General features: G+C 36.3%; 2 protein-coding genes across 13 annotated transcripts; one reads left to right on the forward strand and one right to left on the reverse strand.

The window, feature by feature from the left end:
* Positions 1 to 2,986: 2,986 nt before the first annotated feature.
* LOC103424982 (BURP domain-containing protein 6-like) lies at positions 2,987 to 6,083 on the forward strand. 10 transcript variants are annotated; one of them, XM_008363068.3, is made up of 7 exons: positions 2,987 to 3,059; positions 4,048 to 4,134; positions 4,215 to 4,298; positions 4,379 to 4,462; positions 4,543 to 4,626; positions 4,701 to 4,784; positions 4,863 to 6,083. In XM_008363068.3, exons 1-7 carry the CDS (start codon positions 3,018 to 3,020, stop codon positions 5,874 to 5,876), a joined length of 1,479 nt encoding a protein of 492 aa, XP_008361290.1. In that variant the 5' UTR covers positions 2,987 to 3,017; the 3' UTR covers positions 5,877 to 6,083. The 10 variants fall into 10 exon arrangements, with proteins under 10 accessions (XP_008361290.1, XP_070678367.1, XP_070678370.1 ...); XM_017328435.3 differs by having other exon boundaries at positions 2,995 to 3,059; positions 4,045 to 4,134; XM_070822266.1 differs by lacking the exon at positions 4,215 to 4,298.
* Positions 6,068 to 25,397, reverse strand: LOC103424996 (phosphatidylinositol 4-kinase alpha 1). Of its 3 annotated transcripts, XM_070822263.1 has the most exons (27): positions 24,141 to 25,397; positions 23,640 to 23,981; positions 23,378 to 23,539; positions 22,842 to 23,012; positions 22,551 to 22,709; positions 22,334 to 22,461; positions 21,840 to 22,146; positions 20,349 to 20,517; positions 19,955 to 20,172; positions 19,658 to 19,816; positions 19,373 to 19,555; positions 17,154 to 17,684; positions 16,702 to 17,061; positions 15,891 to 16,105; positions 14,060 to 14,246; positions 13,757 to 13,893; positions 13,486 to 13,639; positions 12,482 to 12,748; positions 11,304 to 11,381; positions 11,114 to 11,164; positions 9,935 to 10,107; positions 9,575 to 9,770; positions 9,198 to 9,338; positions 7,892 to 8,100; positions 7,476 to 7,637; positions 7,084 to 7,351; positions 6,068 to 6,853 (listed from the first exon to the last, which is right to left on the reverse strand). In XM_070822263.1, exons 1-26 carry the CDS (start codon positions 25,116 to 25,118, stop codon positions 7,093 to 7,095), a joined length of 6,096 nt encoding a protein of 2,031 aa, XP_070678364.1. In that variant the 5' UTR covers positions 25,119 to 25,397; the 3' UTR covers positions 6,068 to 6,853; positions 7,084 to 7,092. The 3 variants fall into 3 exon arrangements, 2 of the variants coding, with proteins under 2 accessions (XP_070678364.1, XP_028957876.2); XR_011581235.1 differs by lacking the exon at positions 6,068 to 6,853 and having other exon boundaries at positions 6,855 to 7,351; positions 9,935 to 10,102; positions 24,141 to 25,385; XM_029102043.2 differs by lacking the exon at positions 6,068 to 6,853 and having other exon boundaries at positions 6,855 to 7,351.
* Positions 25,398 to 25,672: the final 275 nt, after the last annotated feature.

Genomic DNA, 25,672 nt, shown 5'->3' on the forward strand with positions numbered 1-25,672 from the left:
TGATTATATATATGTTTCAAAACTGATTCTGCAGAAATAGTCAAGGATGGGTTAGGCTTATAGCATATATTAATAGGGTTTAGGGTTGAATAAAAAAAAACAATTGAGGTATCCAATTTTCAAAATAAAAGAAAAATGAGTTAAAAATAAACATTTGGAGTAGAAGAGAGAGCTTGGTCAACATTGAGAACAAATAGAAAATTTGTCATCTTTCATGAAATGTTATAATTGAAAGCACAACCACAACCACCACCATTTCTTCTAACAATATTAATAATAATTTATTGCCCACCACTTCTACCCCAAATGAGAATTCCCCTAAATCTGTTCGTTTTAAATGCCCAGGTGCTATCACGACTTCTTTTCCCATATAAGAAAATTCAACAAAAACACGCACATACACGTATGTTTTACATTATTACTACTATGATCCATATAAAGAACAAAAAAATAAAAACAAATAAATAAATAAAAGAATTATTAATTTTAACTTTTTAGGTTTTCTTTTGGAATGTAAGTACGAAAGTTACAAATTGAAGATAAGAAGTAGCTGATGGCATGGTGGTACATGGCGAGGTTGATGTTAAGCTTATGATTGAAGATAAGAAGCAGTTAATGAACAACATATAAAACATTGTTGAAGAAGACAATGAGAAATTCCTCAAAAGGCTTAGAGATAAAATTGACACGTTTTCGTGTCTCTTCTCTTGTCTACTATTTTTTGAACCCTTGTGTTTGAAGTAGTGAGGAAATGAAAGAAAACATAGGGAAGTATATATATTTTTTCTATTAGAACGGTGATTTGATTTAATCTAAACAAAATTATTGGGATGAGGATTCGACAGGTTGGACTGATAACATGTATATAGTTTTGTTGAAAATATAGAAACCGGTTCTACTAAAAAAAGTATACAAAACTAATTCTACATGTGTTTGAAACTGATTCTGAAAAAATGGTCGAACACGTGTTGAATTAATTCTGCAAAAATGCTCGAGAATTGATTGAACTGATTCATCAAAAATTGTCAAGGACAGATTGAACTGATTATGCAAAAATGGTAGAAGATGGGTTGAATTGATTCTGCAAAAATGTCATAAGCTCAACCCATCATCGACTATTTCTACATAATCCATTTTGAAACATATGTAGAATCAATTGGTATCCTTTATTACTAGAATCAGTTCAACCTGTCCACGACCATTTTTGCATAATCAGTTCAATTCCATTTTTGCAGAATCAGCTCAACCCGTCTTCGACCATTTTTGCAGAATTAATTCAACATGTCCTCAACCATTTTTAAGAAATCAGTTTAATCTGTCATCGACCATTTTTGCAAAAAATCAGTTCAACCCATCTTCTATCATTTTTGTAGAATTACTTCAACCCTTCTTCGACATTTTTGCATAATGAGTTCAATCTGTCATCGAGCATTTTCATAGAATCAGTTTAACCAGTCATCGACCATTTTTGCAGAATCAGTTTCAAACACATGTAGAATTAGTTTTGTACACTTTTTTTTAGTAGAACCAGTTTGTATATTTTCAACAAAACTATATACATGTTATCAGTCCAACCTGTCGAATCCTCCTCCCAATAATTTCGTTTAGATTAAATCAAATCACTGTTCTAATAGAAAAAAAAAAAAATATATATATATATACACTTCCCTATGTTTTCTTTCATTTCCTCACTACTTCAAACACAAGGGTTCAAAAAATAGTAGCCAAGAGAAGAGACACGAAAACATGTCAGTTTTATCTCTAAGCCTTTCGAGGAATTTCTCATTACTTCTTCAATAATGTTTAATATGTTGTCCATCCACTGCTTCTTATCTTCAATCATAAGCTTAGTAACATCAACCTCGCCATGCACCACCATGCCATCAGCTACTTCTTAGGTTCAATTTGTAATTTCGTAGTTACATTCCAAAAGAAAACCTAAAAAGTTAAAATTAATAATTCTTTTATTTATTTATTTTGTTCTTTATATGGATCATAGTAGTATGTAAAACATATGTGCATGTGCGTGTTTTTGTTAAATTTTCTTATATGGGGAAAGAAGTCGTGAAAGTACCTGGGCATTTGGAAAGAACAGATTTTGGAGAATCCTCATTTGGGGTAGAAGTGGTGGGTAATAAATTATTATTAATATTGTTAGAAGAAATGGTGGTGGCTGTAGTGGTGCTTTCAATTCTACAATTTCGTTAAAAGATGACAAATTCTCTGTTGCTCTCAATGCTCACCACGCTCTCTCTCCTACCCATATGTGTTTTTTTAACCTTTTTTTTTTTTAATTTTGAAAATTTAGTAACTCAATTGCGTATTTTTGCTGAATTGAAAAACTCAATTGTTTGTTTTTGGTGAAATTAAATTTATTTATCCTTTTCATGCTATGCCGATATTGGCTGTTTGTTTACTGCATGAAATTGGTGAAATGGGGAACGGAAAGGGAGAGAGAAAGAGACAAATGGAGAAAGAGAGAGAAGAGAGCAAGAAAAAGAAGTGTGAAAAGATGCTAAAGATAAAGGGTATTTTTGTAACTTACATTTTAGAAAAAAAAGCGTAATTGATGTTGTCTTCTACATATATTAATTTTTGTCTCTCCTTGGAATGTTTAAAAAGTGTTGTCTCAATATGAAATTAAGTATTAAAAGTATACTTTATATGTAATTTTTCCTTTTTATATCATATCCATTAAAGAATTTTTTTACTAATAAAGAATACTCATTCAAAGACACTTTACATTTCCCATCATATAGTTCCCAAAGTATGGTCTTTTTTAAATCTCTGTGAGTGTGATTAGTTGCCATCATTATTTACTTATAAAATACGACCACCGAATAAGGGGGGAAATGTCAAGTCATGCCTATGGTTGCATTATATTTATCCTTTCAGATAAGAATGATTATCAATTAAATTAAAATAAATTAATACCAGTGAAACCTCTCAGTGCTTATAAAAAGCCCTTAAACACCCTCACTAGGAGTACGAGGAGAAAAATCTCAAAGTAGAGAAATATGGCCTCTCGATTCATCATCTTTTGTCTTCTGTTTGTTTTGGTAATACCTTTAACACCTCACCAAAGCGTCCTACTGTTCTATCTTAATTAATTTCATGCAGATGGCGCATTATCATAGTAACGGAAAGTAATCATATCTATGCACTATGGTGTGGGTTTAATCCCCACCTATTTCTGGTTTTATTAACAGAAATTTTTGTTAACTGTTATAGGCAACTGTTGTATTCATTTTTGTCTATGCACTATGTTGTATTCATTTTTACGTTAAATATATTTCTCTTACAAAATTTTGTAATCTTATTAAATATAGGTAGGTACGTTACAACTGTACTAAATCTAAAAAAAACAACTTAGATTTTCTCAAAAAAAAAAAAAAAAGAGAGATTTTTAATTCAGGTTTTCCAACTAGCGTTCGGTAATTCAGTTTCTATTTATAAATATTTCATGAAATATAATTTCTAATATTTATAATTTTTATTTGTCTCAAATTTTCCATTGAAAATTTATTTGCAAATAATAAAAATGAAAACGGATAAAGCCTATGGTCTTGATTAATAGAACAGAACATTCCAAAATAACCTTCATATTTAAGCCCTATAGCCATATACAAAAATAAATAAATAAATAAAGAGTGATCAGCAGCAACATTAGGTCTTCATTTTTTCCTCTTTTCGTTTTAACAGGATTCACTGAGTCAGAAACTTTATTTCTCGAGTTTCTTGAATATGTGAATATGTACTTGTTTATTAACCATTTTATAGACAGTACTCCAAGAGCATAGTAAATTTTAACCATATATATCGCTGAGGTTTATTCTCATCTCAATTATAAATATAAGTTACCAACTAACTTTTGATCTATTAGTAATTGTATGCACATATTTTATGTGAGTTTATAACCTATTATTAAATGTATTTTTGTAAATATTGTATTGTTTGTTAAAATGAATCTCGAGGCTCAAGATATATAGAAAAAATAAATGGATATATAGAAAGAAAAAAATCATATTTCTTGTTATTCTAAAGCAGTGTCGTTATGCCACTGGAGCAAGGGATGTAGTTAAACAACAATACAAAATTGGGTATGGAGCTACAAAAAGCATGAAAGAAGTGGAGGTAAGTGATTACACAACGAACTTCAAACATTACTAAGATTATGATCACATGATCCTTACATAACTAACTTTTAACTACAGGACAGTCCTAATTACATAACAAATTGTGGAAACAAACAAGGCAGAAAAGGAATTGGAGCTACAAAAAGCATGAAAGAAGTGGAGGTAAGTGAAGACACAAGTAATTTTATACATTACTAAGATTATGATCACATGATCCTTACATAACTAAATTTTAACTACAGGACCTTCCTAATTACATAACAAATTATGGAAACAAACAAGGCATAATAGGAAATGGAGCTACAAAAAGCATGAAAGAAGTGGAGGTAAGTGATTACACAACGAACTTCATACATTACTAAGATTATGATCACATGATCCTTACATAACTAAATTTTAACTACAGGACCTTCCTAATTACATAACAAATTATGGAAACAAACAAGGCATAATAGGAAATGGAGCTACAAAAAGCATGAAAGAAGTGGAGGTAAGTGATTACACAACTAACTTTATACATTACTAAGATTCATCACTTGACCCTTAACTAACTTTTAACTACAGGACCTTCCCAATTACATAACAAATTATGGAAACAAACAAGGTAGAAAGGGAATTGGAGCTACAAAAAGCATGAAAGAAGTGGAGGTAAATGAAGACACAAGTAATTTTATACATTACTAAGATTAATCATATGATCCTTACATAACTAACTTTTAACTACAGGACATTCCCAATTACATAACAAATTATGGAGGCAGAAAAGGAGCTATGACTCCTTACACAATGAGTTATGCAACCAAAGAAGAAGTCGAGACTCCTTATACAATGAGTTACGCTACCAAAGAAGAAGTCCAGACTCCGTACACAATGAATTATGCAACTAAGGAAAGCAAAAAGGAAGTTAAAACTCCTTACACAATGAGTTATGCAGCCAAAGAAGAAGTCGAGACTCCTTACAAAATGAGTTATGGAACAGAAGAAGTTGAGCCTTCTCATGAGCATGTTCATATTCATATGCATCCACAATCTCAACCTCACATGGATCACAATGAAGCATCCAAGCAAGGATTTTTCACGTTCGATGATTTACACTGCGGTATGAGAATGCCTCTCCACTTTCCCAACCAAGAACATTCTCGTTTCCTGCCTAAAGAAGTAGCTGATTCCATCCCATTCTCAACACCACATATCCCACAAATTCGTCAACTCTTCTCAATCCCACAAGGTTCTCAAGAAGCGAAGAATGTCGCATATGCACTTGAACAATGTGAGATGAAACCCATCACGGGTGAGACGAAGTTTTGTGCCACTTCACTGGAGTCCATGACAAATTTTGTTACCAAGATCATCGGTTCAGGTGTTCGCTTCAACATTCTCTCAACCGAGCACCCCACAACATCAACATCCATCACACAAAGGTACACTATCTTAGAAGAACCTAAACAAGTTTTGGCTTCCAAAATGGTTTTTTGCCATCCATTGGCCTATCCTTATGCAGTGTTCTTCTGCCACCATTTTGAGAGAGACACCAAGTTCTTCAAGGTTAAACTTGGAGGTGAGAATGGTGATAAGGTTCAAGCTGTAGCTGTTTGCCACATGGACACTTCTGATTGGGACCCTGCCCACGACTTGTTTGCCCTTCTTGGAATTAAAGCTAGCGCTTCATCTCCAGTTTGCCATTTCTTGCCGGAAAATCATCTAGTTTGGATCCCATCACCTGCAACATCAGCTATCTGAGTACGTAGCGATTCTGTTGGATCTTGGTTCTGTGTATCATACCGTATCGTGCGTGTAAAATAACGATCCATCACCAAGTTGTGGTAGTATGGTCGAGCATTCATGCCAGTGTTTTCGTATTATCAATCTACTTTGTATTTTGCTGTTTGTATCATTAAGTTGAAACTCTTTAAACATTGGACCAAGAAATGTTTGGTTTGAACTTGAGATCATTTTGCACTCATCGTAAAACTACGATCTACTTAAATATATCAATATTTGACCAACTTAGAAAAGAGTACAACATAAAGGGATCATTTTCTTATCATGGTGGGTGTTATTTGCTAGGAGATATGGAAGGAAAGGTGCAATGCTTATGTTCAGGAAGGACCCTGATACCACAGCTACGCTGAAGGGATCATCTCCCGCTCTGTAGCGAAGAGGCTTGAGCATCATTGCAGAGAGACGAGAGCTTCTGCTACCACAAGAAGAAATGCCATTTGGACCCTTCCCACACCCGCTTTTGTTAAAATAAATGTAGATGGTGAATGGAGATCATCTTGCGAGGCTGGCCTGGGCGTTGTCATACGAGATTGGGAGGGATCCTTTTGGGAGGCGAACGCTGCCATCTCCTCAGATCATCTGTTAAGGAAACTGAGGCAGAGGAAGCACTTTCAAGGCAGGTATTAGATAAAGACATGGATTTGCAGAACATCATGTTGAAAGTGATTCCAAAGTTATTGTCTTGAAGAAGTCAGTTAAAAAGCACATGCAAAATTTACCCTACTACGGAGGAGATTTGGAGGTTATCTTCATCCTTAGCTCCAGTTCAATGGACTTGGATTCATAAAGAGATCGGTGAGTAAATTGCTAAATGGTAGGAGTGAGAGAGATCGGTGAGAATTGAGCCCACACCAAAATGCATAGGCATTTTTGTTTACTGCAACTGCAGTAAAGCACCGTCTGCAACTTCCCTAATTCGTTTGCATCTTTAAAACCTGGAAGCAACAGAGTTTGAACTCCATTAATAAAATAATAACTACAAACTGTATTTTTACAAACCTCACGAGGATCTCCATCCATAGAATAAAATGATTTCGATTTCACGCCTCTCCAAGAGTCCTCTCAACACTATAAAGTGGAGATTCCTCCGTAAAAAAATTACGACGACGAAAATTACTATAACACTACAGGCATATCATGTACATTTGTAAAACAAGCTCCAAACATCTCCTTTTTACTTCTCGATGCCCTGCTGCAGATACTGTATCAAGTCGTACCCAGCGGTCGTCCATTTGTTGTAGGCATCTGTGCACACATGGATCATAAAATTGGCCGCCTCACGCTCACTCATCTCTGGATGAAATCTCTTACGAAGATTTCCAATAGGGTCACCGCGGCTGAAGCAAGGCAACCCACTGTCTAGCATTAACGACACTGTGTTGATGATCCCATCCATGTATCGGCGGGCAGCAAGGTACCCTTTAACGCACAAGCTGTGGATGGTTTACATAGAACGTAACACACGTTTAAACTTCTAGCCAAAAAGAATCAACATAAAAATATTATCCAGAAACATCGTGAGGAAAAAGAAACCAAAAGGGACAAACCCCTTCCTACCTCACAAATTGGTTCCATGTATCGCTCTTCATAACCCCAGAAGGGTCTAATAATTGTGTCATCTCATGGCTGAGCTTAAAGTGTGCACTTTCAAAGCGCATGTTTCCACCCGGTGAAGTTTCCAAGATGAAACCAAAATCAATATGAACAAGCCTTCCCACGCTGCATTAGCAGGCATGTCGACATCAGTTTCAGATCAATCCTTACTTTCACAAATTGTATACCTTACATGTTTCAAGTATAGCATTTGGAAGTGGCTAATAATACATGAGTGGTTTGAAGGTCAGTTTTTGAGTTTGCTATGCTTGTACCATATGTGCTGGGTGCCTACGTCTCTCAGTCCTTCCAAACACAAATTTGACAAAAAAGAACAAATAAGAAAATAAAAAAGTAAAAGGCTGGTTCGAAGATCGTACTTGTCAAACAGAAGATTCCCATTGTGTCGATCCTTTGGTTGAAGTAAAAGGCTGGCAACTGCATAACCAGCACTACTAATGATGAAGTTTTCGCGGGCAGCTTCAAAGCTGGCAGACCCAACAGGTCCATAATCCTGTTGAAAAATCTCAAACAAACCACCATCCGTAGTTTCACCCATCTGACTTCTGCTCCGTGCATTAGGTACAACCTGCAATAAAAAAATATATTACGAAAGAAACCAAATGTGCCCGTACTACTATAATCAGCCATTTAGCTCAAGGGAAGAAGCTTGGGGAGATCATATCACCCAACTTAAGACATTCCTTGGAATGGAAATTACAACGTCAGATTACCCTTTCGAATCTACCACTCGATGCAATTGCATTCATAATTCACACAGTAGAGCTGAAGATATGAATGTCTAGTAAATCAAAATTCAATATTAATTGGCTAAGTGATACAATCGATGTTGGAGTTTCTACTTTTGGTTGGCTTGAGCCTTAAAATGTCTATAACTTGTGCTATTCCAGCATAAACACATAAAACCTTGATGAAAGTAGTTGTAGGCAATCAATCTAAAACCCATGCTTAAAATATCCAGATTTGACCCCTACTTCAGAAAATTTTGTACCAAAGCACAAAAACAAAGAGACTTTCCACCAGTAGATTACCAAACAGACAAGAAAAATATTGCAGCCCTTCAAATCCCTCAAACAACCATTGGGCCTAGCCTCGTGGCAGGAAAAGACTTGATCCCCGATTTCTCTTCTGACAGCAAAAATGTTTTAGTTTACAAACTAGTTGGAGGATAATATAAAATGGAAAAAGCGGCTCCACTATTTTCTTCCTTTTATGTTCATGAGGCAGATAAAAACAAAATATTATCCGGATAAGATTCTTAAAAACCATTGCTGATACATTAGGCAACAGCTAGCTTCAAGGAAAGACACATTTTTTTCAACTGCTTTCTACAAATACTGTAGTATTTAACTATATGCCAAAGCCAAATCATTAAAAGAAATAAATCAAATGTAGCCAGAACCTTGTTAGATGTGAATAACCGTGTGTTCATTCAGGGGACACTTTATCCGCCACATTGTATCTCTTTTATCAATAAAACCTGTGTTTCTCATATAAAAAAAGTAGTCTGAACATTGCCTAGCACACCCAAATAATGAAACTGGAAAATGAACTGGACTGTAAAATCTAAAGCTTCACATGGAATCGTGTAAATTGAAGAATAAGATCTCTCAGCAAAATAGCAGGCATGCAGGACCCTAAAAAGTAGTTGACAAAGATCCAAACCTCAATAATGCCTCTCTCTGGGCCAGTTGGGAGAACACCATACGGAAACAAATAAAGATTAATTCCAACTGCTTCAAATATGTCTCTCAACAGGGAAATCACTTGAAGAGCAAGAACATCCTGGCGGCAATCATCTCCAACCTTCAAGAAAGGGAGCTCCGTTAAGCCATGAAATAAGAAAAAACTTGAACATTTCTAATATTTCAAATTTTCATAGGAATAAATAAGAGGTCACAAGTTTAAAAATCCTGAGACTAATTGTCTGCATCATGTAACTTCTTTATCCATCATATCCCATAGTACAAACTAAACAACATAAGCAGCCTTTCAACCATACATGGGTCTAATCAATTTGAGATGTAAGTGGATAAGCTTACCTTGAAAATACAAGCTTGTGGTTTTACATCACTGCGGTCCCCAACCCGATCGACAACATTAAATGTTATCATTATAGGAACTTTTGCTGCAGATTGCAAGGGTATTCCACTATCTACCTGAATTCCCCTTACAAGCTTGGTAGGAGCAGTTGGCAAATAGAGATCCTCTCCCTCAACTTCAATTTTCTCCAACTCTCTGTTTAAGCAGATTGCATATTAGCATCAACAGCATACACAGACACACACATATATGCACACTATATGCACACATGTGCTTATGTGTGTGTATATTTATAAATTATGAGCTCAAGCATCCAAAGACCATTTTTATAGAAAAAATTCCACACATTACAAGTATACCTCCGGATACCAGCTCGGCGTTCTTCCTTCGGAAGCGGAAAGAGTACACCGGAAATAGATGTAACCTTGTCAAAGAAATCAAATTCTCTTTGAAAAATATCAAGTGCCTTGGGACTGAAACCATCAATGATATGCTGTCTAACATGAGGCAACAACTCTTGAAACGAACTATTCTGAAAAGGAAGCATCAATTAATTCAAGTTATTCAACAACAAAAGATGAAGAAACCCAGACCATGTGAACTCATGTGAATATTCAATTTACTTAAGACCTTTTAAAAAAGTTTGTACAGTTGATACAAAATGATGCAAACATATCTTAGCTTGTACTGTTCTATACACACGAAGATCAGATATACATGCTGAACGGAATTACAATTTTTTCTGGTGACACAATGGTTTTTGATAATGGACTCTGCAGTTCTGGATTTTTATTTTAAAAATAAAAAATGATAACACATCAAAGTGGTATACAAACTTCTTGTTCCACGACTACACATATTGAACCGAATTAAAATTAATTGGAGATGCTTCCAACTAGATTATAAGTCCAATGCAAAAGTTTAATCCAAGTAATGTTGTGATTTTCTACACAAAATGCAAGAAATTGGTTCTTGAAAATTCATACTGACCGTCCCTTCAGCGATTCAGAATGCAGGGATGACCTAAAATATAATAATGCACTATCTATCACCAATCACCATAAATTCACTTATTAACTCATGAACTGCATTTGACCCATGGTCACCAACAGTTACTGCCTCTGAGAACAATAGAAAGCTATTACAGAAAATGATGCAAACCTTTTACTGAAGATATTCCATTCCTATAAGACTAAGTATCATTGCAAATATTTAGTAAAACTCCTAGGCAGATACTAGTACATGACAGCATACCGTGTAGCGGATACCCCGTTTCTATGCATATCTTAATTTATACTCAAATATGACTTTATGATATCATTTCTCATATATTCTCTAGATTTAACAGTGCAATGCTGACTGTCTTCAGCACAATTCCAACCAAAAGACTCAAAACTTTAAATATTAGTTATCAACTTTCCAACATAGAATCAAATTCCTTGGTATCACAAACAAAACTTTAAATATGCCCAAAATTTTGGTTGCCAATTGACAGCATGTAATGAAAACGCAAGGCCATTCTCAGATTGTAGGCATACCTTCACAGGGACGTCATCTTTTCTTTCTGATTCTGGAACAGATGTCTCACCCTGCCATTAATACACACAATCAAATTTTCTTAAAAAGATATGCATGTGGACTTTCATGTGTGTGCGCACATCTGTGTGTGTGTATGACAGAGACGGAGGAAGGAAGGAAGTAGATTAGTTTCACAGAATCAGGCTTCACCTGTAAGTGCCAGATTAAAATATGGGCAAAGATATCACTTCTTTGAGCTGCTCTAAGCAGATAGCCTTCTACTAACCTCTGCAAAACGAATTAAGTAGAGATCAGATATATAAAGAAAGACTTGCAAAGAGCTACACGGAATGTGTGGAACAATGGTCTATGATGATTGCACCTCCAGACTGTGTGGTCAAATTAAGGATCCTCAACCTTAGTCCTACCAACCAATTACCCAATCAACTTTTATAGAAAATAATAGAGGCAAATCGCATTATAAAATAATTAAAAATATATAAACACAAAGAAATTAGCTGTAAAATTAAAATAAAAATAAAAAGCATAAAAATTATAGCAGTAATAATAAATAACAACTGGGAAAGTTGAATTAAATTGGTGGTTGATCAGGAATCCCTTCTACCGTTGATCAGAGATTTCTCAATGAACAATATGAATCGGAGTTTGGAAGGAGTCGTCGACCAGCAGTGGATAGAAGAGGATTTATTCAATCACATAGTTTGGGCTCCTAGAATATGGCACCTTGGGGCTTTCGATTGATTGCATCCAAAGGCCCAATGAATTGGGATTTCCCTATTGGGTCAAGTCATTTCGGAGCAAGCGGATCTTTTATGATGAATTGAGAAACAAACTTATGATCTTAAGGATCTTGTCTTGACTGGACAGTATTCATTTCACTCATTAGAAACTCCTCAAAGTTGTATTACTATTATTATTATAAAGGACATAAGTCTACATATAAAACAAGAAAACACAGTTTTATTGGTTTTCTGATACATGCAATAACCACATTAAATGTTTCAGAACTGTGATATTTTTAGTTGTGTACTTAAAATTGCCCAAACATAAATGGCACAAGGCACAATTTTTTAGTAAGGACCGCTGAAGTTCACCCCAATATGAATAGAACAACCATACATCTTATCTTCAGGTCAATAAAAAAGAATCCTACACTTGGCTGTTTTATTAGGAGTATATGGTATGAGACTAAGAAGTCAAGGATTCTAAAAACTTGATTGGGCATTTGATAAGATTGAAGAATGATATACAATAAAGTAAAACTGAGTTTTAGCTATGCAAATAAACTTTCCAATTGCATCCCAAATACAAAACTAATGAAAACAAATGTAGCTAAAGGAATAAATTCAAAACTTCTATTAACTCACCTCATCATCATATCGCAGAGCCTGCACTAGCTGTGGCATGAAGAAAGTTACTCGGTCTGGAGGATAAGACTCCAAAACCCTAAGAACGTATGCCATGACACGAGGATGACCCTTATATGCAGGAATAAGGAACTCTAGAGCTTGTGTAATTGAGCAAGCAGCCCAATGTGGCAATTGTTGCAAAAGTGCCGAATTTTCATCAACTGCTTTTGGGGTCACAAAATACGGCAATGCTTCAGGAATGGAGCGGATATCCAAGATATGCGACTGCAAAAAAACCCAGTTTAATCAAGATGTAATAATGTACAACATCCCAGGAGCAACAAATGGGAATATGATTGGTATCAAATATCAGTAAAGAAATTATAACAAAAGCAAATTTATTGTAACTGAGTATTCCCACCTCCTAATTGTATTCAAAAGGACAGATTTTTTGGACTCAGATAATAATGTTTTCAACTAAAAGGGTGCCTTGGCTCATTTTTAACAAGCCTGAACAACATGATGGGGACATGCAGACATCCCTGCCTAAGAGGCAATTTGTATACTATAGTGTGTGCGGGCGTGCGTGCGGGCGTATGTACACATGAATGTATATGAGTTACATGTATTCATATACATATATAAGGCAAAGGATAAGTACGGGAATGTTTCTCAAAATTACCGTAGCACCCCTTCCTCCTACCACTTAAGAAAACATTACACCAATAGCAACAGATTAGCGATGCTTAAGACACATAAGATGTGACTAACCGTTGTGATAATACCCAGCAAGAATGCAGTTAGGTCAGTCAGAATTTAAACCATAAACAACAAATTGTTCTGTTAATAAGCAGTCTCTTCTTATGACCTCTGGAAATCTGAACAGATGCATGCATAATGTCTCATAAGTTATATTTTCCACACGAAAAGTATTTAAGACATGCATATAATTATCCTAGCTTAACTAATATGCAACATCCCAAATTTACCATTCCTACTCTCCTGACTACTAACAAACATACCTGAACCAACTGGGTAACTTCAGCCTTCAAAAATGTGTTTGTTGGGAACCTTGAGGCCAAGGATAAAGCAATTCGAGGATCTACAGCAAAAGCGGTCCTAGCATGCTCAACCCATTTATCCGAACTAATTTTTTGCCGTGAAGAGGCACTCTCCCTGAGAATAACAGGAAATTCAAAAGCAGTATGTTAACTTTTACATGGAACCATGGGTATTAAGAAAAGGTTCCAAGTCCTTTATGAAGTGATGAATAATGTGCCAACAAAATTGTACTTTGTATTAGTTGGTTGCGACCAAACTTCAAGCCTGTCAGCCTCGTGCTGGCATAACATCAAAAGGAGCTGCTTCCGTTTTTCTCTTCCCACAGCATAGTTCTCCATTTGACCCCAGACAGGATGATATTGATCGTTCTGCATGTATTAAGTGACTTTACAGATATATTGCAGAAAAACCTTATGGAACCCAGTAATAGGGAAAATAAAATAAGAATGCATTAGACATCCTGTTCATGAAGAAGAATCATTAAATCCAAACTCTACTGGCAGAAACCTTGCACTGAAAACATAGCCATCTTACCGCATCAACCAAAGTGGTCCCATTTTCTCGTCCACTCCCTTTTGAATCAGAATAGACTGCTGCATCTACTCGCTCATTTGAAAGGTAGTGGACAAATAAGGAGATGGATTGAGCTTCACTCTGAGAAAAATTCATATAGCTGGTATCATACCATTCAGGCTCATAGGCAAACCAACCCAAAGAGGTCCTGTAACATGCATCAAGAGAAAGTTTCAATCAAATGGGAAAATGTGAACATAATCAAGTTGAACAAGAATTCATTAAAAGCACACCTACTGACTTGGACAAGTATGCACACACGGTACATACGGTGTCAACCTATTACTGAATTAAGCACACAACCTTAATATGATAAATTTGATATCAATATTGGCAACAGAAAATATGCCAAAATGCTAAAGTATTTTCTTGCAACCAAATTCCTGTTTCTTTTTTCTCCAATTTTTTTTTTTTTTTTTGGAGAAGGGGACAACTTTATAGCTAACAACACAAAACAAAACAATGAGTACCCAACTTCCTACTTAAGACCATCAACAATATAATTGGCCGAAGTTGCAGTCATGCACTACTGCAATGGAGTGGGTACGGATCAACAAGCAAATAAACAAACACCAGCTCCTACATAAACCTTCTAAATAATTTGGCATATTTGGCAGCCAATCCAGATAAAGGGGTAAACAGCACCTTCATTCATGAAGAAACCAAATAATTTCCAAGACACCAACACTATACAACGATCCACTCTGTTAGTTGCATGACAATGTGTTAGGTTGAACTAAGGATCCTAGTATTTGATCTACTGTATCTCAGCTTGTTTAACAGAAACCTCCACCATACAGACACTGTTTGCCATTATTTCCCATGATTTGTGGAAAAAAATACTTTCCAACTCCATCCTGTAGAGATTCCCCTCCTAAGATCCAAGATAGAATACTGACTTAATAAATAATCATTATTTGTATACTCTTCCAAAGATTATGTCAATTCCTGTAATTTTCAGATAATTACAAACTCGGGAAAATTAAGACAAGTTGAACCAATAGAGTAGCATAAACAAAGCATTTTTAACTCAGGGTTGTTTTTTATGGGAAACAAATTTTATGTAGAAAACATTAAATATAAACAGCAGACAAGAAGGCTGCAACTTGGAAAGCAAAAGTGAAAGAAGAAGGGAGCTTTAACGAAAAGCTCCCGGTACTGTTCACGTTAACGAAAAACCACATTTTTACACTAAAAAGTCAATCTTGGTACTATTCACTTTACCCTTTATTTTGTCCTTATCATTAAAACTCAAAGTTTTCAAGCCCTTTTCATTAGTTTTCCTAAAATCATAGAACCAAGTGTGCTGAAACACTAAACTGAAACCCAGAACACACATCCTAGTGTATAACAGCAGAATGCATTAATGCATATACAGTTGAGTTATTGATTTGTATTGAATCCAATTGATGGTACATATGGTTGCCTTGAACTCTAGTGAGAGAGAGAGTGAGTTGTATACATAAACGTCGATAGGCCATATGAATATCAATGAATAAGCGTTCATGTACATGAAGGCAAGAAATTGTGCTACAGGGACATACTACCACGAGAAATGATTTCCTGTTATCCCCATGTACTCCCCTGCTTATTTCTGGCCTTTGGATTGAACAAATCAAATGATAACCAAGCGCAGAAATAAGCAGGAGTGTATAAAAGGAGATAAGGGTTGTGCGTAAATCATTTACTTACTACTAAATGCAAGTAAAGGTGCCCTCTTATGATCAATAGTGTGTAAATAAATATAATAATTATGAATAAAATTCACAGCAAAAGACTAAAATGCAGTAACCTATATATCCGGTCTTCCAGCAACTGAAGCCCTGTTTTAAAGTTCTGCAAATTACGCTGGGATTGGCATGAGCAGAACTTCAGTCCAAGAAGCATGACAGTAAAAAATGTACCAGTAGCAGCAGGATGGCGCGAAAAATTCCAGGGAATCTTTGTTATCCCTTGCAACATTCGTCCAAGAAGTAAGAGCTGCTCAACACTGTTGTGTCGAACTACCTATACAGCCAATCAAAAAGAAAATACATAGGTGAGAACACATAAACCAGATAAGTGACACAAGACAGTATATAACTAAATGAGAACCATCTTTTAAGCGGTTATTTTTTCCACTGAGAATAAATTCCCCAACTGGAACACCATACATAAAAATAAAAATTAAAAACAAAATGATGTAGAACAAGATAGGGGTCGATTAAAGTGGCTACAATTAGAGAAAAGAAAATGGTAGACACTAGGCAAGAGACGATGCAAGAAAGAAAATTCAAGTCCAAACATCAATTATTTTATGATAAAATAAGGAGGCATAACGTTGGGATTTTCAGGTTGGATAAATAAGTTTCAGGAAAGTTTAAAGTTTTGGGTAAGTTTGTCTTTCCTTGTCCCATAAAAAACCAATGAAAAAGACAACAATTACATATACACCAATAGTTAGAAATAGTCATCCTGTAAGGCTTTTAGAATCGTTGAAGTTATCAGAAAACAGAAAATTATGATTCCCATATTCAAGTTCAAGCACATTATCAAATTACTAGGCAAATCTTTACTGCATAGTAGTTAATATTATTCGTGCATGAAATCAGTACAATCCTCACCTCAAAGCGATCCATGAAAAATCCAAGCCATAATCTATGAGCCATTATTTGCTCAACAGGATCAATTTCAGGCTGCGGTTCTGGCTCTCCAGGAGAAAGGTGAGGCCTTAATTTTGCTGCAGGGCCAGAATATTTCACATCAGATGCAAAGATACCACGTTTTGTATCAATGGTCCACAACCATGCATCAACAAGCTCCGCAAGGACTAGAGATCCCAGTTCAGGCGCAGCAGAAACTAACCAAGTCCAGACAAAAACGCCAGTTTCCATTGCATCAGGCGTGGAAATGTAAGCTGGACACCAACAGAGAAGACGGAGCAGTTGTGAGAAGCCCTCTACATTTGATTTTGAATTAGAGCCCTGGAATAGAAAAAGAAAAAACAAAATCAGATAATGAAACATAAAGGCTTAAGAATTGAGCAAGGATAAAAAAATAGATAGGACATGTTTACCAGATTTGACAGTAGTAATGCAGTTGCCTGAGAACAAATCTGGCGAAACTGAGACTTGTCCACTTCCACACCTTTTTCTGCAGAATTCACAAATTGCTGTAGTAAACGCACAAACTTTGTGAGCAAGATCCCATTAAATGAATCGTCCTCGGCTTGTGTCTGTTGACGAGGTCCTGAGATCAACCTTTGAAGGCCCGCACCAATACCAAATCCAGTTGGTGTCGTACCAGATTGAAATCCACCAATGCTGTTATACAAGCTTCTCATGCCAGCAATTTCTCCAGCATGGTTGCACTTAACTGTTGCACTAACTATGCCGGTACTGAGCACCTCCAAATTGAAGGCTTCTAATAGTTTCAAGTTTGCTCCTGATGCTGCAGCTGCAGCGGCCATTACTGCAGGAATATTAGCCGTTTGTAGGCCTTTCCAGCAATCAATTTTACCTGTACCAATCCGTATTTCTGATAAAAGAGATACAACATCAGTTGTATGCTGAGATCTTTGCCATGTGTTTGCTTTACAAAGCTTTTCCTGCAGTTGCAAATAAAAGAAAAGAACAGTGAAACAAAAAAAAAGACATAAAAATGAGGCTAAGAAGATGTTTGCTAAGCCCAAATGACGTGCAGGAATTAAAACACTCAAACATATATACGTCCCCTCGAGAAGTTTATAGTGTTCAGCATTCAATTCTAAGCGACTCAAAGACAAATTAATACACTTGAAAGACTCATATTATTGCACTTGCGAATTCTTAAGAAGATAATTCTACATGCCCAAAACATTGATCATGTGACAAAGAGACTCAAAGAAAACAAACAGTAACGGACTGAAAATGTGTAAATTGCACTAATAGAAAATGGAAGACTCAATCAAGCAGTGCTTCATATAGTCTTATATATCATAATTTGAACTTTGCTCCAACATCACAAATACTCCAAACTTTGCAATGCAAGGCAGTATATCATATGGAGAAGGCCCTGATACACCCAAGATCAGCCTCGACTTGTGTTGATTACTCCAGATTCTTATCCAGTTAACTTTACGGGAAGTTTGACTTTTGGATACGACATAAATACAGCACATGGTGCCACAAATACACATTAGGATATGAGTAGTGTCGTAAAATTCTTTTATATTAAAAAAAGGCCTAAGAGTATAATAATTAACAGGGCTATACAATTTGGAGATATCTTGGTTGTTCAATTCTTTTACAAAATATTATAATTTACAACTTCAATATGATAATGATGATTAGAATTTCTTAACTGTTATATCTGGATCTTACATTTTGGAGATATCTTATCGCACGGCATCGTATCATCGTCGTACATATTCATGAAACATGACCCTCAACAACTACCAACACCGGTAAGATTATATTTCTAGATTCAAATACATAATAATTTAACTAAAAGAAATTCATGTTGCTCAGCTACCATCCTTAGTGTACCTATCATATCACCTAACCACCTAAACGTTGACCAACTCAACTTCTTGGGTTGGATTTTAGTTTGTTATTTGTTCACCAAAATATATTTGGTTTCATTTCTTAAAATGTGTATTGAAATAAAAATGAATTAAGACTTCAAATGTTTAATCATCACTCATCAAACAGGTTGAATATGCTTTTTTCAGAATAAAAACAACGGAAGTACAATGCAGTGGACTAGAGTCCAACACTAAAGTTTCAGGTTGAGCATATTCACCACTTGTTTTGCAGTTATAAGATGTCAGTATGTATAATTCAATGATACGGTTTCAGTACTTCATTTTACTTTCAAAAAACAGCACCTAAAAATGTGCAGATACATTAACTGAACTTACAACTAAAACATGTACAAGTTGTATATTAAAAACACAATTAAAAAAGACATAATATCCTAAAAGCAGAATACTCTGAAGTGTATAAGATCTCTTGTAACAAGCACGAGTATAAGGTCATGGATAACTGATATGGGAACCTACAAATAAGAATATTACACCGAACTATCATACTTAAAGATCCATTTGATGTCAGTGTATGTCAGAAGAGAAAAAAAAAAGACTGCCCAAATGTCTAAAACCTTAAAGAAAAACAATTGTAGTTTAAGAGGAGGTTCTAACTGTCTAAAATTATATTATTTACCACTTTAGGACTGGAATACCACATGAATGCTCAGAGATTTGATACCAATAATAAACTTATACCGACTTCATAAATAGAAAGTACAGTGACCAACCTGGAGAAGACCCTGGCTAGAGCAAGGAGCATGTGAAAGTGATTTAACAATCCACTCCCGAACAATCTTTTGGTACAAAGAACGAACTGTCACCGCCCAAGCAGGATCATTGACAATAGTAGAAGGCGAATCATTATTAATTGAAAATAGCAGGGAATCAACACAAGATGAATTCCACAAGACCTGCATTCATATAGTTATGTTTCAACTTTACAGGGCAAGATTGATGACAATGAGAACTGGGAAATAATTGATATTAGAGTAACTTTACTAGTATAATCTTACCTGTGGACACCTATCTTTAAGCTGACTCAGCAAGTTCACAGCAACCTCCCGAATGTGTTCCTCTCTCTGTGACATGCTTTTGATGAGAAAGCAAGCATGGGTAGAAAGAGTAGATTCCCTAACCTCAGCTTCATTGCCTGTTTCAGATATTCGATCTTCCTAAACAGCAATAAGAACAGCAGACATGTGAGCACAGATACATACACACACGAAAGAAGAGCACAGATTGATTAAGTCAAGCCGATAAAAAAGGAAAAACTATTATTTCAGAAGCTTTATGAAAGAATAAAACCATACCAGCCACGACACTGCTGTTTCAAAAGCCCTATGCACAGTTGCCATCAAGCATTGGAAGACAGCGGGCACAAGATTTGGAGTTTTTAGGTATTCAAAAACACAACTGAATGCACTTCTAGAAGCAGCTGAACTAGTGCCACCATTGAGGATGCCACCATTGCTGCTGAATCGTATGATTTCCAAGAATGCTACTGCAAGAAGATAGGTAGCTTTCACACCTGCAAAGCATTCGAAGGTAATACTTTAATATTTGTGAGAAGAGTAACTATTAACAAAATCCAGGGATCCTATTTTTTGTAATATAAAAATCAAAATTGTGGACAGTTAATGAATACAGAGAATGTATATTTACGTCAGCAGTAAATAAGCACTAAGGAGTAAGAAATTTAATAACCTGATATAGTGTTCATTGCTGCAACATCAACTCGCCCTCCTAGAGCAGTAGAAAGAGCAGCTCTTTGGGCTAGAGCAGCTTTCTCATTCCCACTCCCTCGACGACTACCGGGATTGTAGAGAGCATTGAGTTCCAATTCATCTTCAAGCCATTTCACTGAGCTAACAACCTGAAATAGAGACATTATCATGTAAAATTTCACAAACAATCAGTTACAATCACATAAATATTTGCACTCATCCTAAGTCAGACAGAAGTTGAGTTCAATAAATCAGTGCAAAGGAAACTAGTAAAGACTGGGGGTAATCAGTCCCAGCAGACACAGATTAACATGGAACTATGACTGTCTAAACATCCTAAAGTACTTTTAACAGCAGACATGAGAGAGAAACAAGTAAGTAATTATTTGGGTTTAGGTGAATTCCCTGATATATTGAAGAGAATGTGTTGATTAAGAGTTAATATACTGTATATAGGTTTAGAGATAAAGAGATAGATAGCGTGTGTGTGTTTGTGTGAGTCCCATTAATCAAATCTTCCTTCAAAGCTTTTATTGCAAAAATCATCCTTGTGAAGATCATCCTTGTAGGAACGGTCTAGTTTTTAGTTTTAGATCTTTGTGCATAGATCATCCTCCGAAAAAATCATAAAAATCCAAAACCATTTAAACTCAATTAAATGTTTTCATTTTAGAGTTTTCTTCAATACCATGTTCGTCTATTTTTTTCGCAGGATTTAATGATTTCCAATGTGTGTAACTTTTTGCAAGGATGACCTTTGAACAATGAATTATAAGAAAACAGTTCGGATAATTGAAATGAAACACAGAGCGGTTCCCACATGGTGTCCCTCAAATAAAGTTATTTGAGGGACTCTCAATAGAAGGGGAATACATTTGCCTCGGTTGGGTTATGTGTAGTTGGAACCATTTAAAATAGTGGTTATACATCTGGTATGAGAGCATTAGATGTAAAACAACATGAAGACAAGAGATTCACTATTTTACATTATGTAGCATACTTCATGGGTTTTTAACTCCAGAATAGTAATTTTAAAAGGAAAAACTAAAATTTGGGGACATATCCTCGCAAAACACCAAATCAAAGCAAGAAGAAGGAAAAAAATTGAAGCAATTATGTTGCCTCACAAACCAGAAAGCATTCCCCCAAACTAACTTTCCATGTTAAGGAGACAACAGAAGAATATTCAATTTTAAATACATACACAGGACAAGCATCATCAACAAATGATTTCCTGTTTATGACAGAACCAGAGACAATTCACAGGCAATGCATAGTGTGTGTGTGTGTGTGTGTGTGTGTGTGTGTGTGTGTGTGTGTGTGTCAGAGAACGAGAGATTACTTTGGCACTACCATCCCAACAATAGAAAAAATAAATAAATCTAACAAGTGAAAGCACAGATAGCAAGTCCATAGTCACTTTTACAGCACAACATCAAGAGAAAGCAAAAATACTCCATTAAAATCTTACAAGTGGAGGTGTTCCTTGAGCAATTCGCTGAACAGCAGAAGACCACTGTGCACTCCACATGTATGGGCCACCCACAGCTTGTAGTGGAATAGTACCCATGCTTCCTACACTATTGAGTGAAGTGGAAAGTGGCTTTGCAGGTTGCTGAGCATTCTGTACGGGGGGTGCTAAGCCAAAAAGAGCAACATAGAACCACAGGTTGCGAAATAACTTTAAAAGTGAAGGCTCCACATCTCCTGTAGGATCAAAATCAGAACATATCTCAGCTACAGCGGGAAGTAGTGGTCCCAAAAAATCTCCTCCGCTCCTGCAAGAGTTTGATATCAGATAAAAATTTGAAACACAACTGTAATGAGAAAAGGAAATATTTTGAAAAAGTATCAAAATAAAAAATAAAAACTGCGAGTGCGGAAGTTGTAAATTAATTAAATTATAATTATATGAAAAACTCTAGAGCATGCAATCAGCAGATATATTATTTGAAAGATTTCTACCTTCCACTTTTGGATTCAGCAGCGAGGCCTACATCTGAACATAAAGACAGTAGACGGTGACGATAGTCTGAACGTAATTTAGCATTTGCAAGACCACTAGCAATCAGAAGAAATCCTGCAGGAAGAGTCTAGAATGTGATTGAACCAGTGAGAATCTGTTTTATATCAAGTCAAGCAATCAACAGTATCATGTGTAGTTTTGCTTAAGTATACAGACCTCAAGGCGCTCTGTTGTGGCTTCTGGTGGCACAGTTTTGCTTTCAGCAGATCCTAAACTTGAAAGTTTACTTAAGTAACTCCTTGTCATTAGAACAACAGTCTCCCGGTAGGACTTCTCAAAACCTAAACTTGCCATGCGTGATACAGCATCAAGGAGCTGTTGTACAGTACAATAAATAATTAAGAAACCATATAATTAAGCATTTTTTGCTAATCAAAGTTACTTTTTAAAGCTGTTTAAAGAGAAACCTATATAATAACATTTATGCCATAAAGACACATATTATACCCGAAGTCGCAATAAACTAGGACTCGAAGCATCGCCCTCTTCTAAGCTTTCAATAAATAGAGGTAATATCATGTCCACGACTTCAGACTTCTTAACAGCAACATTCAGATCGGCTAGCAAGCGTATAACATTAAGCTGCACAACAGGAAGTGCCTCTTTGTCTTTATCAACCTGATATTAGCAAGATTTATAAGAATTAGATTAAGTCAAGATAGATAGACAGAAAAAATTGAAGAAATTCATTACTTATATGGCACCACGGTTTGACATGCTAAGAAAAGGTACAGTGCCACTCTTTCGCGTATAATTTTTGTATGAAGAAAAACTCTTCCTCGCAAGAAGTACATACAAGAAAGGGAGAACCAATAATTTTGTTGAAAAGTATATGGTCAAACATAAAAGCATGTTTACATCTAGCATGTAGAGACATAAATTAAAATAAAGACAAAACAATACACTTTCAGATGCAAGTAAATGTTCATATGCGCATTATACATGTAAATCTGTTAATTAGAATCTTGTATGCAACAACCAACCTGTTCCTCATAGTCATTTCGTTGACGAATACTTGTAGCTAATCCCATTATGAATGTGTCAACTGGAGCACGCTCCTTGGTCCAACAAGATTCAATTATCTCACAACTTGTCTTCATCACACTCTCAAACGTTGCTCCCTGGCTGGTTGCCCAAGTATCAGCCTGTAAAATCATGTAGTAGAAAAGCAAAAGTAAATAAAGTGAAATTCCCTTTCACACTTCAGAATGATATTTAAAATTTAGCACAACTAAAAATATGCACCTGTGCGCATACAGTTAACACAACAGGTTTTAGGCGGATGAGCAAAATACGTAGTGCCTGGCCTCCACGCTTCACAGCAATTTGTGCAAGCCCAGATAGCAAAGAAGCAAAGAGCTCTTCACAAACTTTCATTTTCCGCCACACGGAGAGCAAACAGGCTTCAGAAGCATCCATCAACAATGCCAGAGTCTCATGTGCCAACTTCTTGGCTGATTTCATATCCGTATCATAGCAAGACAGGCAACTAAGAGTCAACTTGGCAGCAGCTTGATAAACTGACAGTTTCGTATTAATTCTCACTTTTAAAAGTGCCCCATGTTCAGTCCAATCCCGCTTTCTAATCTGCTCACAAGTAACAAATGACAAAAACAATCTCTTTTTTTTTTACATTTCTTTTGCTCATATAAACTCAATTCTAGTTTTTCACATTGACAGCACTGTAAAGCAGTAACTTCTCATTGCAAAAACCATATATTCAAAACTGTAACATTAAAACTTTACCTTCAGAAACACTGACATAGACTGTAGCTGCCTCTTTGCAATAAATCTGACCTGCTCCAAAAGCGCAGAATCAATGCGGACTTTATCCAAAATATGTGCTACCAATTTGAAAGCAATATCTTGCTTCTCCAAATTCTCAACAGATTCTTCCTCAAATGAAGAAACTTGCTGCCTAAGCATCACAGCTCCGCCTCCATCACCGAGACCGAAATTCACACCTAATTGATCAACACCACTCTTCCACACAATGCTGCTCCCATTCATCATCACCGACCCCCTTGATGATATACTACCTGATGAACCTGACACATTACTCGCCTCATTTCTGGGGCTGGAACCCTCATTCGCTTGGTAATGGTTTCCGTTCATTGGGGAGCTCTGTGCAGATGAGGTCTCCGAGTTCGCCCCAATTCGCCTCGGTGTCACCGGGGACTGAACCACTGGTCCCGAAACCGCAAAATGATCAATAAGCATTGTAATCAACTTCTCAGCATCGGAAGGCAAAATTGGCGGGAAATGTTCCGACAGTGCCATGAGAAAAGCCCGAGAAATCCCTAAATCTTCGCCGCCACTGCTAATTGCCAAAACTATGACCTCACCAGTGAACCCAGCAATCTCTGTAGCAAAATCGGGAGACAATTCGGTGGCTTTAGAAACGTAACCCAAAAAATCGGAGAAGAAAGAAGCGATCGAGTCGTTTCCAAACGATTGGGGCCAAAACGACCGATTGAACGACGCGGGAACCGAGCGCAGGAACTCGAGAACCACCGATTTCGGGCGGAGATCGGCGGAATCGGGGCATTTGGAGATGAAGCGAGCGATGGCGAGCACGGCATTGAGCTGAATCCGCGAAACCCTCGGCGATCCGCCGAGAAGAAACTCTGGAGGCGGACAGCGGCCGCAAATCCACGAAAGCTTCTCGGTGAATTGCCCCGGGTGCTCCGCAATCAGATCGCACAGCTCGATCAACGCCTCCATTGCGATCGAATCCGAGAACAAAAACCAAAATCCGAAGAAACTCAAATTCCGTGACGAATTCGATCCAGCCTGAACAATGCTTGAAGCTCCTCAGGATTTCCGCCTCGGAGCTGGACTGGAAGGTTCCATGGCCGTACAATGCAGAAGAGAGAACGAGGAAATTAAAGGGAGGAGGGAGTTTCTGTGTGTGTCTGGTTCTGGAAATGTCCGATTCTTTTCTTTCTGTTTTTGGGCAATTGTGCTTCCTCCGATTTTGCTTTCTGTTTTTTCGGCGAATTCATTTTATTTTTTTTTAATTTCTTTGTTTTTGGTTTTTTGGGGGGGCTCTTTTCTCTCGGCTCATTACATAAATTTCATTTTGCTATTTTTTTTCTTTATAAGATAATTTATTTTATACTTTTCTAGATTAAATATTTTTAAATTAAAGCGTTTTTACAAATTTTTTTTTTGTCTAAAAATGAAGGTAGTTGGTGGCAACGTCTAAAATATCAATATTATCAGCGAAATATCGTCGATAATATCGTTTTTTTGCAACAGCGATATTTTCACAGTGT

The sequence above is a fragment of the Malus domestica genome, chromosome 05 (assembly GCF_042453785.1).
Source record: "Malus domestica chromosome 05, GDT2T_hap1".
NCBI classification, from domain to species: domain Eukaryota; kingdom Viridiplantae; phylum Streptophyta; class Magnoliopsida; order Rosales; family Rosaceae; genus Malus; species Malus domestica.